The 14,278-nt window shown below is 50.8% G+C and overlaps 3 protein-coding genes across 3 annotated transcripts; 1 reads left to right on the plus strand and 2 right to left on the minus strand.

The window, feature by feature from the left end:
• Positions 1–313: 313 nt before the first annotated feature.
• Positions 314–2,189, minus strand: SRS20C (SAG-related sequence SRS20C; the record flags this gene model as incomplete). The annotated part of the gene is made up of 2 exons (XM_018781963.1): positions 1,626–2,189; positions 314–792 (listed from the first exon to the last, which is right to left on the minus strand). The coding sequence occupies exons 1-2, from the start codon at positions 2,140–2,142 to the stop codon at positions 314–316; spliced, it is 996 nt and encodes a 331-aa protein (XP_018637803.1). The 5' UTR covers positions 2,143–2,189.
• Positions 2,190–5,684: 3,495 nt separating this feature from the next.
• TGME49_285850 (peptidyl-prolyl cis-trans isomerase, FKBP-type domain-containing protein) lies at positions 5,685–8,934 on the minus strand. Its single transcript, XM_002369182.2, has 3 exons — positions 8,368–8,934; positions 7,832–8,067; positions 5,685–7,344 (listed from the first exon to the last, which is right to left on the minus strand). The coding sequence occupies exons 1-3, from the start codon at positions 8,378–8,380 to the stop codon at positions 6,307–6,309; spliced, it is 1,287 nt and encodes a 428-aa protein (XP_002369223.1). The 5' UTR covers positions 8,381–8,934; the 3' UTR covers positions 5,685–6,306.
• A 188-nt stretch (positions 8,935–9,122) lies between these two features.
• Positions 9,123–14,210, plus strand: TGME49_285840 (RAP domain-containing protein). The gene is made up of 4 exons (XM_002369181.2): positions 9,123–10,030; positions 10,564–10,720; positions 11,453–11,555; positions 12,293–14,210. The coding sequence occupies exons 1-4, from the start codon at positions 9,448–9,450 to the stop codon at positions 13,163–13,165; spliced, it is 1,716 nt and encodes a 571-aa protein (XP_002369222.1). The 5' UTR covers positions 9,123–9,447; the 3' UTR covers positions 13,166–14,210.
• The last annotated feature ends 68 nt before the right edge of the window (positions 14,211–14,278 follow it).

Consider the following 14,278-nt stretch of genomic DNA (forward strand, 5'->3'; position numbering starts at 1 on the left):
GAATCAAACAGCCGCAGGGCCCGCTACTTGTTGTAATCATACACACCATCACTAGAGGAGAGTTCTCGAACGGCGCATTCCAATATGCGAGTATCTTTGGGGTTCATTTCGGCGTCTCAGACTCTGTGGCAGCATGTTCAAAACGCAAGAATCGAATCGTTCTCTGCGAATGAACATACACAGCTTTTTTTGGGGAACACCAGTTTATTATGCCAGTATTTTTAAAGCACATGACTCATTTGACGCCACACTGTAGTCGCTAGGAAACGGGCATAGAGGCAAAGGGACAAGAAATTAGAGGGGGACAAAAGCTTCAAAGCGTTTTCATCAGCGCGGAAGGGATGGTGACAAGAGAGATCATCAGCGCCATGTTCCACGGCCCACGCTCAGCTCCTGATTCTCCAGGTGGGGCAGCTGTCGTGGATCCGGTATCGAATTTTTCCTTCGCGACCTTGATAAAGACTGTACATTTATCTCCATCGTTTCCGTTTGCTTTCCTAACGGAAGCTGCCTTGCACTTGTAACAGAACGTCGTCTCGTTCTTGGGTAAATTGGTGACTCTGAATGTGTAGGCTGATTTTGTTGTCTCCCCTGGAGCGGTGCCGTGCTGCACGAGGGATGCACCAGAAAGATGCGTTGCCAAGGGAGACTCCCCACTGCACTCTTCTGTTGTGAACACCTGGTCGAAAAGCGGTGGAGCAAGTGTTTCTCCCTCGCCGCAAGCAAAGGTTACTGATCCATTCGGTGACTCAACTTCAAGGTTCAGCGTTGCTCCGTCGTTTCCGCATTTACCTAGAAACACCACAACCGCCAGACCAAAGACACCTGAGCACTGTAACCAGCCCATCTCCAACAAAGCCTCCGCAATTACGGAAGAGGTTCTTGACACTGACAACTGGATGCTAGTGCTGTAACTATACCCTAAGAAGTAACCACCGGTGCTTCTATACAAGTTTCCAAGTCATGGCATTCGTATTCTGCAGAAAGCATACTATCAACACCCGCCACGACAGAGGGCGAACGTGAGTGGCTTCAGCGAATTTGTGTGAACAACTGAGCAAAAAACAGGATGGAGTAACCTTCCATGAAACAAAGGTCGAAGACTCAACTTACAGGACATATGTAGACCAAGATATCTCTTCGTTGGTCAAAGAAGCGGTACCCGTGAATTAACCAGATTACTGTCATCCATTCGCTTCGCTTATAACCTCTGCCATGTGAGAAGTAGAGAAAAAGGAAGATTCCTCCAACTTTCGGTTGCTATCCTCGGTGAAACTGCCTGTTGCACTGCAGTGAATTTCACCAACAACCTCTGTTACATCTGAAATGCGTTGTGCATCCGCTCTGTCGTCCCCGAAGTGCCAATTTTCTATGCAACGGCAACCAGAAAGGGTATCCCGCGTGGGGGTGAGGAATGCAGGGCTTCACCTGATGATATGCTGGACAAAACTGAACACACGCATTGTTGCCACTTTGCGTCTGTTAATTTTCTCGGGGAAATAAGAGTGACAAGCTTGTGGGCAAGGTAGGACAGAGAAAAAGCATCCGTGACCAGTTCTCTTATACCACGTGGTGCAAAGAGGCTCCGTGGAGGCATGGTGAAAGTATATTTTTTGCACACTTACTTGGTTCTGGGTGTGCAGTAGATCCTCGAGTTGGTGGACCCCAAACGGCAATTTGAACTGTGCACTTTTGCTCTGTCGGGACCTGATCTCTTTGCTCCGCTTCAGAGGGACTTCCGGTAGGTTGAATTGAGGAACATTTCAGATAGACTGTGCTTGCATGTGCGGGATTTTCCGTGAGGGTGAATGTGTTTTGCTTTTCGCTCCCATTGGTCAGTGTAGCCTTGGGAAGGTCTTCTGATACAATACTTGTACACGATGAATTGGCACATGCCGTGTACGGGCCTCCTTGAGACTGTTGGGGATAGAGGTGAGTAACGTTTTCTCCGCATGTGAATTGAACAGGCTTGCCTGTGGCGGTAGCAGTGAGACTCAGGACAGAAGTACTTGCCGTGCACTGCTGTGCTGCTGCCTGTGCAACAACCGGAGGGAGGAGTGTGCAAAGAAAAATAAGGGAAAAAGATGCTTCCAACGGCGTATATTGGCGACCTGGCACCGCTACCCTGCCTTTGGGCGCCATGACTGTCGGTGTCTTGCAAGGTGAAGGAGGAGGTGCCGTTGTTGCCGTTGAACAGAAGAAAGCCAAGGAAGGATGTGTGAAGAAACATCAGCAACAAAGATCGTTTAGTTGTTGTGTGGCTGGAAATCGAAACAATTTTCAAGCGAACGTACCTGCGAATTCGTGCTCTTTCTTAGACCTCGAGGTTGCCCACAGCCCATCCCTCCCGACAAGCGACAAGTGCAGGGGCGGTGGCTGCGGCGGGACTGGTAGCGGATCGAAGCTTGTACGAAACGTCAGGTCGCACGCTGCTGGTGTTAAGTCGCTCCATGCGACGTAAGCGCCGTCACTACCAATCAAACCCACAATTCCACTCTTCCCTGGTACCACACAATCAAAGGCATGTTTTGATGCAGCATTTTCCCCCCTAAGAAACGATAAGCCGCGCAAGCGGGAAAAAAACTGCGGGTCTCCCACTGGCCAGCTCAAGGGCGTAGAACACGGGAGGTCCAGTTCCGATTTTCTTGTCGCGTAAGCAGCACAAATGATCTCAGAAGGCTCTCTCTTGTTTCTGGCTCTAGTGTGGCATGGAAGAGAAATGAGTGAGTGCGCATTACACACTTCTAGCAAAAACACTACTAGCGAGTTCGATGGCTGTTAGACCACGAAAACCGCAGGGGTTGACGGCAGCAGGTATCTGTTGATCGTTTCTCTGTCGAGAAACTGATATTGGCGTGTAATCAGACTGGCTAGCAGAGTTCTGCCGCTGTGCACCCGCCTGCGACACCTGAACGCCACAGGGGGACTAAGGCGTCAGAGCATATGTACCAAGGAGGTACAGCTGGAAGGGGTCCGCTAGTAAACTTCGCATGAATCCAATGCGTGATTTACCACACTAGGTGCGTGAAGGCACAAACGAAATAACAAATTATAACATGACGTTGCCTCCTCCATCACAACTTGTTCAGCATCTCCCCAGTGTAGCCTCTACTCAGTTGTTCCAGGTGCCGGACCGGAAGGAACCACCTGAGATTTTAGAAAGCAAACAGAAGCACGAATTCTTCCATTTTTTCACGCTTTGCCCACGTTCAGTGCAAAACGACTGAGATCGATACCACAAAAATATTTAAGACAATTCTCTTTGCACAGCGATCAATCAGTACGTGAAAAACTCAAAGTTTGGATGGATCAATTCCATAGTTGAAGAACCTAAAAAATCAGAAAACGTCCCAGTAGCCGGTGCACTCGCCACGCATTCCAAGGTGAGGAAACGCAACTTGAGCATTGACTGTAAACAGTGCGCCAAGCCCCCCTGGCTACAACGAATTGAATTTAAGTACCTCAATGCTCAGATCCCGTTATCTGCAAACAACTCCTAAAATTAGAAAATCGAGCTGCCGTCTCCAAGTACATATCTACATCATGCAATGAAGAATTATTTTTCAGGTACTCAGTATCCCAAATGGTTCTCAGCATCGGACGCCACACTGTCGTCTCCACGAACGCGGAAGACGTTCATGAGGGTAGGACATGAAAATGCTGAATGCTTCAAAACATTCGCGTGAACACGACAGCGACTCTGAAAAGAGAGACTCTCAGTGTCATGTTCCACCGTCGAGTTTCAGCTCCTGATTCTTCAGGCCGGGTCGTTGTAACAGTTTTCTCCTTCGCGACCTTGATAACTACGTTACATTTGTATTGAACCTCTCCTGAGTTTTGTGTTTTGGCTGTACACTTATAATATATGTTGCCTCTTCAGTCGGCAAATGTGTGACTGTGAGCGTGTATGCTGCACCTGACCTTTCTTTTTCTGAGGTTGCGATATGTTGCACGAGGGAAGCACTCGAAAGGTGACACAGAAGCAGCAAGGGAATTCTAGTCGACATCGGATCTGCTGCTTGGACGCAGAGATAAGATAGGATGAAAACCCTGGGGGGAAACACAACATGATTTCTAACGGGTGCACACGCCCGTGGCTCTATGGATGATCAGCACTTTATGCTTTTGATCGCGTATGGGGAAAGCAGTGCTTTGGTGGATGTTTTCGCACAAAGAACAAGTGTTCCAGTCTGACGAGCCTTCACAGACAGGTTTGCGTCTCTCCATCTAACCGCAAAGAAGAGGTATTGGTAACTGAAGTGGGAAAATGAGATGACCTAGTACAGACCCCTACAACTATGTGCAACAGTGAATCAGAAATGGGATTAACTTTGTGCTTCATTTGAGACGGATCCACCAATGGATATGAAGAACGTGAAACGCAATCGGAGGGCTCGAACCGTCATCAAGAACACAGCAAAAGTAGAAGGATATGTGATCTAGCGATTTGACCCTGCTGCGTCTCTGGCAACCTGTCGACTCGAAACAGTTCCTTTTCGTCTTGTTTCGAGCACGCAAGCGCCTGTGTGAAAGCAACTCTTCCCCATTATTATGATTAAATTAGCTTCTTTCAATGCTGACACATCGAACGACCCTTTTACAAATGTATTCCTTTCCTTTTCATGTAAAAACGCCCCATATCGGGAACGCAGATGTTTCAGTTGTGATCGGAGCACGACAAGTAACCCCAGTGGATTGCATCGTGACCCATTTACAACGTCAGCGGCCAAGTTCCATCGAAATCCGTGCATCCTTTTTCCGTAAACAGCCGACGATGTGTGAGATGGTAGCGCTGGGTCATCGTCGATCTACACGTTTACGGCGGCCGGCAGTCGATCCTGATTACAGGGTGGAGAAGCTAATCCTATTCGAGAGCTCGTTGCCCACTATCGGTATCCTAAAAACCTCGCGAAACTCTCGCAAGAGAATGAAGCTGAATCTAATGTAGAAATGGCACACACAAAGCTTGATCATATCTTAGAAGACGAACGTGGAATTGCGGCTGAATCGCTTTTTGCGTACAACGTGTGATATGGAAGCACGATCGTTCCTTGTACTTTTCTGACGTTTCGCAAATGGAAGTTTACAATCCTCGAAGTGCTACTCACTTCCGATTTCTCAGACAATCATCTTTCCGCCGTTTTTTCTGCTACCGGAAAAACAAGCATCAGCACCCCTGAAAAAATCATTAGTTAGTTCTACATGCGCCCTTTATTTGTACGCGTGTCGACGCTGTACCGAGTGGCATCGACAAGCATTTCCTAGGCATATATTATATATCGCAGATGACAGCTCGGTGCTCAATTTCTCATCTGTTCTGTGGTGACCAAGAAACTCTGTGACAACGCCGTCGTTTCCTCAAGACCCGCTCGGAACGAGTGTCTGCCTGGCTGAACATCGAGAGGCGTTCGAATGCGAAATGCGATAGCGGCAATATTTTTCCGTGTGAACAGAACATGAGTAAATTGCCGAACAATCGTTTTCATGGCTTCTCTTTTTGAACATCAGAAGCTTCTGCGCGTCGTGATTCCTCGACGGATCAAAGTCACAGTCTCGATTCATTCGATTCGTTCGAACTAGTGACAGAAGCGGCTCATGAAGTGGCGTAACACCGCCAGCTTTAGAGCTGCGGAAGAGAAATGGAAACACAGTCGAGGAATGCATGCTACCGAATACATGTTGGAGCAGTCGTTCCAGTTTGAGTGACGAGGCAGGAAGCAATGCCCCCACCGAGAGGAAAATCCATCTCGTCTCGTTGGAGAGTCGAGGCGCAGAAGAAACTGAAGAGAAACCCATGACTAATCAAGACTCGAGCACACTCTCCTGGACAGAGAGCGACAAAAATTAGCAGTCTAAAGCAAAGGCAAAACGATGGGATCGCCCACACCCGCAGAACAAGTGGCGATTACGGACTTCGTTTACAACATGCGCGAGCACGTCACTGGAAATTATCTAGCTGAAAAATCTGTGAACTGCGCGTTCACAAAATGTGCGTCTGGAGTGACAAGATACTATAGAGCCTGTTGAATCCTTCCGCGCTGCTTTCAGTGTGTCCTCCGCTTCATGCGTTGCACCTGGGTCCTCTCTTTCTCTCGTTTTTTTCCGATTTATCCACCTGTTCTCTGTCGCCCCCGCACCCTTTGCTTCAAACACCCACACTCTGTGTAGTTGCTATGGAAGTCGTCCTCGTCACCCTGCTGGACCGTGTCGAAGGCCAGCCAAAGTATGGCTTTACTTCAGTACGCCACCGGGATTCACGTTTGCTGCAGAACTGGAGGGATCGACGACGCTTATTTTGCATTCGCTTCACCCGAGACTCATCAGTCGACACTCGAAGATGAGGTCACTGTTGGGCGGGATTGCGGGAGGCGCTCCGCGTCTGCCATACCCTAGAGCGCTGGGGATGAGGAGTCTGCGCGCCTCTCCCAACTGCATGCCCTTGACGCCGAGCTCCATGCCTTTGATGACTTCGCCTCTTCCGAGAACGAACTTGATTCTCCCACTATCGAAGCGTCGGAGATTCTTTGCCAGCAGTCCTTTGTACTGGATCGACACACGGTCCCCAGGACTCGCCGTCTCTTTCTTCCCCTTTGAACCGCCCGAGGGAAGACACACAACCTCATAGGAGACTCCAGAAGGCAGAGACACACGGCTTCCTACGCTCAGTTGGGCGGACCCCTCTACCGCAGGGCTCCTTTGCGCTGCACCCTGTTTTTCGTCTCGTTTCTGGGTCTTCCGGTCTTTCACACCCGATGCGTTCGCGTCCTTCGAACTCTTGTTCGGCTGCTCTTTGTGTCTCTCTTGTGAGGGAACTCCAGAGGAACTGCTGGCTGCGACCCGCTGCTCTCGCGCGTTCTTGTTCGCGCTTCCAGACTCCGGCGTCTTGCCCGCGAGCTTCTTCTGCTTCGAGACAGGTGTCTCTTCTTCTCGCGGCGAAGACGAAAGTTGGTCGGCGAGAGAAGGCAGAGAGGCAATGGGATCTGACAGCGTTGGGACGAGAAACCGTGGGTTTCCTTGGTCTGTCTTCCTCGCTTTCCCTGCCGGAGTTGCCTCTTCCTTCGCTCTCTGCTCTTGTCTCTGTTTCGCTGCCGTCTGGTGCACAGAAGTCGCCGGAATCAGCGTAGGTACCTCGCCGGCTTCAACCTCCTCCACAGCACTCCTCTTTCTCTTCTTCCCTTCGAGCCTTGTCACTTCTTCTTCTTCTTCTTCTTCTTCTTCTTCAGACTCGTCTTCACTGAGGTCACAGCAGTCGCATGGATGAGGAGCCGAGTCTCCTAGGAGCTGGACACCCCACTTGTCTGTGTGTCCAGGAGACAACAGCTTTGCCGAGAACTCTGCATCTTCCTGCGAGACACCGAGAAAGTCACCACTCAGGAACAACGCATGCAACGGAGGAAACCAAAAGAGACCCCCCCGTACCATCAGGTTGGGGCAAGAGGCCTCTTCGCCTGTGCACAGAAAACCACAAGCCGCGTTTTCCGGATCTTTGCCAGATCTAAAACTGGACTGGTAAATTCCATTGCACACAGACAGAGTGGTTTCACAAGGAAGCTCTTTTGTCTTCACTATACACTAGGTGAATGCCCTATTTACGCAACCGTTTACAGGTGATTCATCCCCTTCCTCGTCCAAGAGTCTAGGTGTGCATCCAAAAAGAAGACATCAGAGGGTCTCTGACTGTCTTGAGGACACTGGAACGCTAGACGTCTCGGTCGCGATAGAAAACGAAAAACGTAGCCACGGGCGAGGAAGCCGCAGGCGACGAAACCCAACTGAAACAACGACGACGCGATTCGAACTTGAACTTGTCTTTCCTTCTCTATCTCCTCACCTCGAACAACAATTTGCACCTCGCCTGCATGCGACGCCCGTCGAGAACCATAAGAGGCGAGGCGACCTGCCGACGGAGTGTACGTACACTCAAGAGAACGCGTGGCGGAGGCTCGACCGCGTCTTTTCCGTCCTTCACATGAAGAGGAACTAGCAAAGCCCCAGTGAAGCACAGACGTCCTTGCTCCGCATTGAAGGAGACAGCGGCGGACGAGGAGGAAAGAGAGATCACAGGACCTGTAAAAAAAGAGCAGACACACGAGACAGGGGACAAAGAACGCGAGATGACGGACCTGTGGGAATGCATGGGGAGAAGATTTGACAGATCCGACAAGGACGAGCAGATGCGGCATGAAATACAAGCGGTTTCTATAGCGGCAAATGCAGCCTCGAGGTCACCAAAAGCGTCGCCCCTCAACAAGGGAGACAGAACTGGATCTTCGAATCTGTTGAGGTCGCAGACCTTCACATCACTTATGCTAGAATTTTATCGGAAGCAGTTTCCTGCGTGAAGTCTTTTCCAGCTCGAGTTCTTACCCCACAACGCCATTTTAGAAAAGTTTTTCTCCTTGAGCTTCGAGTGCTTTTGCCGCCACTGAGCAGCGCGTCTCCTCTGTTGAGAGGAAAGGGTCTTGGGACTTCAAAAGGATTTGTCTAGGAGGATCTGTTCCACGTTCCGTTCAAATCTAAGGGAAGCCGAAGAAGATAGTCGCAGCTCCTCTCGTTGTGCCACTCTGACTCCGCCTTTCTTATGACCTCTGTCTCCATCAACGAGCCTCTTTCGCCCTCGACACTTGCCTCTGTCTCCTCAGTCCTTCTTCTTCTTCTTCTTCTTCTTCTCCTTCTTCTTCTTCTTCTATTTCCCCGTTCTTCTTTGAAATAGGTTTTTATGAAGTGACCAGAATTTCTCGACTGTGCAGCGACAAGCCAATCGGCGCTCTCGACGCTCTCGCGCTGCTGGGTCTCCGTTTCTCTCTCTTTCTCTGTGACTCGGAGCAGCGACTTGGTCGAGAAAAGACCGGAAATCACAAATGCAAGGCGCCGCACTCCTGCTTCTTGCGTCCGCGAAACGCACAAGACAGTTGGAAAAGTACGAAGGAAAGAGGTTTCTCCGAAAAACTAAGAAACGCGAGAAGAATCGACGGCAAGCTGACGGGCCTGTGGGGCTTTCGCGCGAAAAGTCGAAGGCTGCTCTGCAGGCCGAAGAGACAACTCCTTTCTCCGCATCCTCTCTGGTCTCTGTACCCCCCGAGTTGTGGATGACGCTTGCTTAAATTTGCAGAAAAGACTCTGCAAAAGAAAGTGAAGCGGCTCCTCCACACGCGGGCCGCCGGTGCAGACTGCAGTCTCTCCTTTCTGACGCTTGGCGTTTCCAAGGGAAAGACCCCTCTGTTGCATGCTAGCGATAAAGCGGATTTCCTAGTCTCGTCGTCGTGAGACTGCATCGTGACACGACAAACGACAACGAAGAGAACTCTTTAGGGAGAGACAAACGCGCGTTTGTCTTTTTCTTCGGACTCTCATCTCCTTCCGCTTCCAGTGTCTCGTCGTTTCCCGCGACTCGCGTCTGTCTTCTCCCCGTGTGTCTCCCCGGATTTCTGCCAAGAAGTCGCCAAAATGCCAGCACCTGGAGGCTCCGTCCTCCTGGGTTTCAGACGCGCTGTCTCCGGCCGTCGCTTCGCTTCTTCGCTGTCTCCTCCGAGCACCCTCCTCTTCCCTTCTTCCTCTTCTTCCTCTTCTTGTTCTTCTTCCTCTCGTGTCTCTGCCTCTGGTGTCTCTTCTACTCGTTTCTGTTCGTCTTGCTTCTCTGCGTCTGTTGGTTTCACTGGGAGGCATGAGGTGTGGAGGCGGCGCAGTCTGTTGACGACGTCGAGTTCTGCTTCTGTCTTCTGTGACGCTCCCCACTCACTTGCTTTCCCCTCCGTTTCGTCTCTGCCAGTGGGCGACGGTGGATCCGACTTCTCTCTCAGACTCGCTTGCGCCTTCTCCTCGACCCCTGGCAGGCCTGCGTCTCCCGGGGAGGCTGCACACCCGGGGGACAAGGCCGAGAAAGAGAAGCCTGTCGATTTGCCTCTCCTCTTCGACGGCGGGGAAGAGCGCCTGAGTCCGCAGCAAGTTGCAGAGAAGGAGCAACTGATAAAGGAGCTCACGCAGCGTTTGAGCGGCCCTCTCGCAGACTCCAATGGAAATGTGCCGACTGGTGAGTAGGGCCTTCTTGTCAACGGGCGTGATGCGAGTTGACACTGTCCCTCATCACGACGAGTCAGCCGGAATACACACAAGGATTTGGGGAACCGTCACCGCAGTGCGAGATGCTTCCTGTACGATGGCGCCGATGACGCAACATCGGAGAAGAAGAGGAAGCGCTACGCGTCTTCACACGGAGAGCAAGTGTCGAGGACGCGTTCCTGCTCCTCCTCTCGTAACTGACGGGGGGATTTGTATAGTCCTTCCCCCTGTCGTCGCTCTCCTCTCCACTCTCCCGTCTCTCTCTTCGTTTGCTCTTCTCTCTACTTCCTGTCCTCTCTTCCCCTTCTCTCGCAGCTCTTTTCCCTCTCTTTTCTTTCCTCTCTTTTCTCTCCTCTTTCTTCTCGCTTCTCTCCTCTTTCTTCTGTGTCCCCTCGCCCTCTTCTTGTCTCTCTCGACGCTCGCTGCGTTTGTGCCTCGCGGTGTCTGTACACCTCAACTTCGCTCTCCACATTTCTGCTCCCGTCTTCCTGCGTTTCCCCGTAGGCGCCGCGCGACCGATCGCGATTGAGGTCGACGGGCCTACTCACTTTTACGCGAACAGTACGCGGTACACAGCGTACACCAAGTTGAAGCACAGACTCCTCACTCGTATGGGGTACAAAGTTCTCCATGTCCCTTACTTCGAGTGGAGAAGACTCAGGTATTTCCCCGATCCCCCAAATCACACGGCTGCGTTTTCTTCGTCGACATCACACATACTTACATTTTCTTATGTATATTCATATACGGGTTCAGAGATTCATGTGTGTATTCATGTCTTCATATACATATTCATATGCTATATATATATATATATATATATATATATATAAATTCATATCTTCATATATATATATATATATATTCTTTTCTTCATATATATATATATATATATATTCATATATTCCTACGTATATTTAGATGTGTATATTCTTATATTCATGCATCTATTCATATATATAAAACCATTTATATATATACATATATGCGTGTACGCATATGGTTCAATTTATATATATATATATATATATATATATGTATACACATATTTATTCTTATGGGTGTTTCGTGTGAACATCGCTACTGATGTTTGTTGGAAAAAGCGCGTTCACCCGTTTCCGTAGATTGGGATTAACAGACTGAGTGTGTGGTTTGTCTTTGTTTTCGTTGCTACTTGCTTATTGCGCTGTTCACGCTGCTGTCGTACACCTGCGGTGGAGGTTTCTATGTTTCGAGAAGCGAAGGCGACAGACTTTTCTGAGAGTCTTTGGCCGAGAGGAAGTGGACTTGCATCTCATTGCGGCGCTAACAAGGAGAGGAGGGAAGGAAGATTCCTCGGGACACACAGAACAGAGGAAGACGCGTTTCTCTGTGTCTTTGTCGTTTGCTCTAGAGGCCAGAAAGAACGCGAAGAGTACATGCGGCGAAAGCTGATGGAAGAGCCGACAGAATGGCTGGACCCCGAAGATGAAAAGTTTTACAACGAAAGAATGAAGGTAAGTTTCATGGTTGGGACTTTCTTTTGCATGCGTGTGGTTTTCATGTTTGTATCGGAGACAAACAGCTGTCCCTTGGATCGGGACTCTTCTCCGTCGTGACTCAGTTGCCATTCTCAGGTTCCTCGTTTCTTCTTTCACCTCGCAATGCGACCATCGACACGAGCAGCGGTGGCCGTAGTGGCTTCACGCTGTTCTCTCTGGGCTGCACTATTCGATCTGCCTTAAATCTTTCTCAGCTTTGTCTCGTTCGCTTCTGTTCTCCCGCCTCTCCCTTCAGTCCTTCGTTTTTCCCCGTTTTCTTTCTCCTCACACCCTTCCTCCTGTCGCACCGCTGCTCCTTTCGTTCTCTCGCGCCGGCCGCCCTCTCTCACCGGCGCTTCGTCTCTGGTCGGCTCGGGTTGCTCGACTGTGTCTCCGTGGATGGATTCGCTCAGTTCTCCGTTCTGTCTCGGAGCGTCGGCGGGGGCCAGTAGAGACACCTGGGGGGCTGGTCGGCGAGAACGCGTCCTTCGCCGCTCCCTCAACTTCCTGCACTTTGTTTTTCGTTTCGCGTTTTATCCTGTGTCCTCTTTCACCTGCAAGACCCGTGACCATTCGAAGCACCGTTCTGGCTCGCGTCCACCTTTCTGAAACCTTCAGTTTTCTTCATGCACATCGCCTCTCCCTTCTCTCTTTTTTCCCCGCCTCTCTATCGTCTTTCCTCGTTTTTCCATCTTTTTCCCCGTCTGGCTCAGGTTCTGAAGCAACAGTACGAAGAAGAAGCGAGACGCGCTGCAGGTCTTGGGCCAGAAACCGCGGCTGGCGCGGCAGAGTCGGTCTCTGCCGTCTCCTCGGCTTCTCCACAAATGCCTGAGACTCGCATGTCTCCGTTTGAATCGTCTCCGTTGAATGCGAAGGCAGAGAGAGAAAGAGACACGAGAGGCCCCCCGCGGTCAGGCGAGGGGAGAGAGCGAACGCGCGAAGATCCAGAAAGACGCCTTCAGTTTTCTCCTCCTGTTCCTCCTCGTCCACCTCCACCTCCTCAAGGGCGGCCGCCTTACCAGTTTTTCAGCTCCTCTGGACCTGATGGAGTTTCGGCTCCTTTCCATCCTCCTTCTCGCCCCCCGCCGCTTTCTTCTCCAGGGAGAGGCTCTCCAGGATGGCCTGTCCCTCCCTACGGGGCTCCGCATCCTCCCTATGCACAGGGTCCGCCAGCCTATCCTCAACCGTCGAATCTACATCCTCCTCAGCATCCCCATCGTGCTGCCTACCCTGTTGCTTCCGCTCCTTCCTCTCCTCTCTCTCCTCCTACTCTTTCTCCTTCTCCTCCTCTCTCTCCTTCTCCTCCTCTTTCTCCTTCTCCTCCTCTTTCTCCTCCTCTTTCTCCTTCTCCTCCTCAGTCTCCTTCTCCTCCTGTTTCTCCCCCTCCTCTTTCTCCTTCCTCTTCCTCTCCCTCTTCTTCGGCGGACGCGGGGAGTATGGAAGAGACAATTGCTCAGATTAAGCAAAAGCAAGACGAACTCGCAAAGATGCTGGCGAAGTTGAAGAGTCTCGAGGAGGCTGTGGGCAAGAACGAAAGCGACGCAGTGGGAGAGGGAGAGGCGCCGGGACAGAGTGAAGGCCGATGAAAGAGGGACCTCGAACGCTAGCGGAGATATAGAGAACAGTGCAGACGACAGAAGACAGTGAATACAGAAGAAGGGTGGAGAGACAAGAAGATAGAGGAGACGGTAGGAGGAAAACGATCGAAAAAGATGAACGCCGTGGACTGGATAGGGGGGGAAGGCATGGGCATGAGGGCAATGAATATAAAAAGTGCATGCACAGCGGCGAAGGAAAAGAGAATGAAGCCGCAACCAAGACCGAGCCGTGGTAGCCTGAGAGCACACGAGGACCTCTTCTGTCTCTATGGTCTCTTCTGTCTCTGTCTCCGGTTTCCTAGCTGCACCTGTGTAGGACGTATTAGAAGATTTAAAGTTTTTCTTTCAGTCGGGGCAAAAAATGCGTGGATAGGTAAAGCAATTTCTCCTGAGATTGATCCGGTTGTTCGGAGGATGAATGCGGAGTAGACACAGCTTTTCAAACCTGGTTTCATTTCCCGCGGCTGGAAGCGGCCCGAGGAGGGAATGCCAAGAACGTGACGCGTGCATGAATGCATGCGTGCAATCGTGCGCCTCGCCTGTTAAGGCAAAACAGGCGAATTATGCATGCTTCTACTCGATTTGCATGCAACTACAAATTCGGTGGCTGGGTGTACTTTGGAAGGCGTGGATTATATCAACACGAGCCTCTCGGGACTTGCAGAGTTCGCCTGTTGTCTCCAGATTAGGTGGCGTCAATAGCGCAAATGGAGTTTTCGTTTTTCCTGCTCGCCTCCGTATCTTTTCACCTTATTGGTCGTCGCGCGTTCGTTTCCTTTTTCCGCTTAACTCCGACGACCTCGTCCCTCCAAGCACCGCTGCAGAGTGCGGCAGGACAGCGTATGAAGAGGAAAAAGTTGCTCAAGAAAGAGTGAAGAGTGCATTGATACTTTGCCTGCGATCGGGCTTGCTCTTTTGTCTTTTCATTTGTTTTTAAAACTCACGCGGTCAGCCTCCCGCGGCTCCTCAGCTCATCGACGTTCCCCTGTCTGCTCGAACCCAAAACGCGCTTCATTGAAATCGACGTTCCCCACCTTGGAGACAGAACGAAGTTGTCCGCCACCCGGCTCTTGATCGCGTCGCCTCCAGTTGCTACAGAGA

This window comes from Toxoplasma gondii, chromosome V (assembly GCF_000006565.2).
Source record: "Toxoplasma gondii ME49 chromosome V, whole genome shotgun sequence".
Classification (NCBI taxonomy): domain Eukaryota; phylum Apicomplexa; class Conoidasida; order Eucoccidiorida; family Sarcocystidae; genus Toxoplasma; species Toxoplasma gondii.

Coding starts and splice junctions, on each gene's coding strand:
- TGME49_285850 (XM_002369182.2), bottom strand. Junction 7,345..7,831: donor GGTGCAAATTGTTGTTCGAG/GTGAGGAGATAG, acceptor GGTGTCTCGCAG/GAAGATGCAGAGTTCTCGGC.
- TGME49_285840 (XM_002369181.2), top strand. CDS start 9,448: ATGCCAGCACCTGGAGGCTCCGTCCTCCTGGGTTTCAGACGCGCTGTC. Junction 10,031..10,563: donor CAATGGAAATGTGCCGACTG/GTGAGTAGGGCC, acceptor GTTTCCCCGTAG/GCGCCGCGCGACCGATCGCG. Junction 11,556..12,292: donor TTTACAACGAAAGAATGAAG/GTAAGTTTCATG, acceptor CGTCTGGCTCAG/GTTCTGAAGCAACAGTACGA.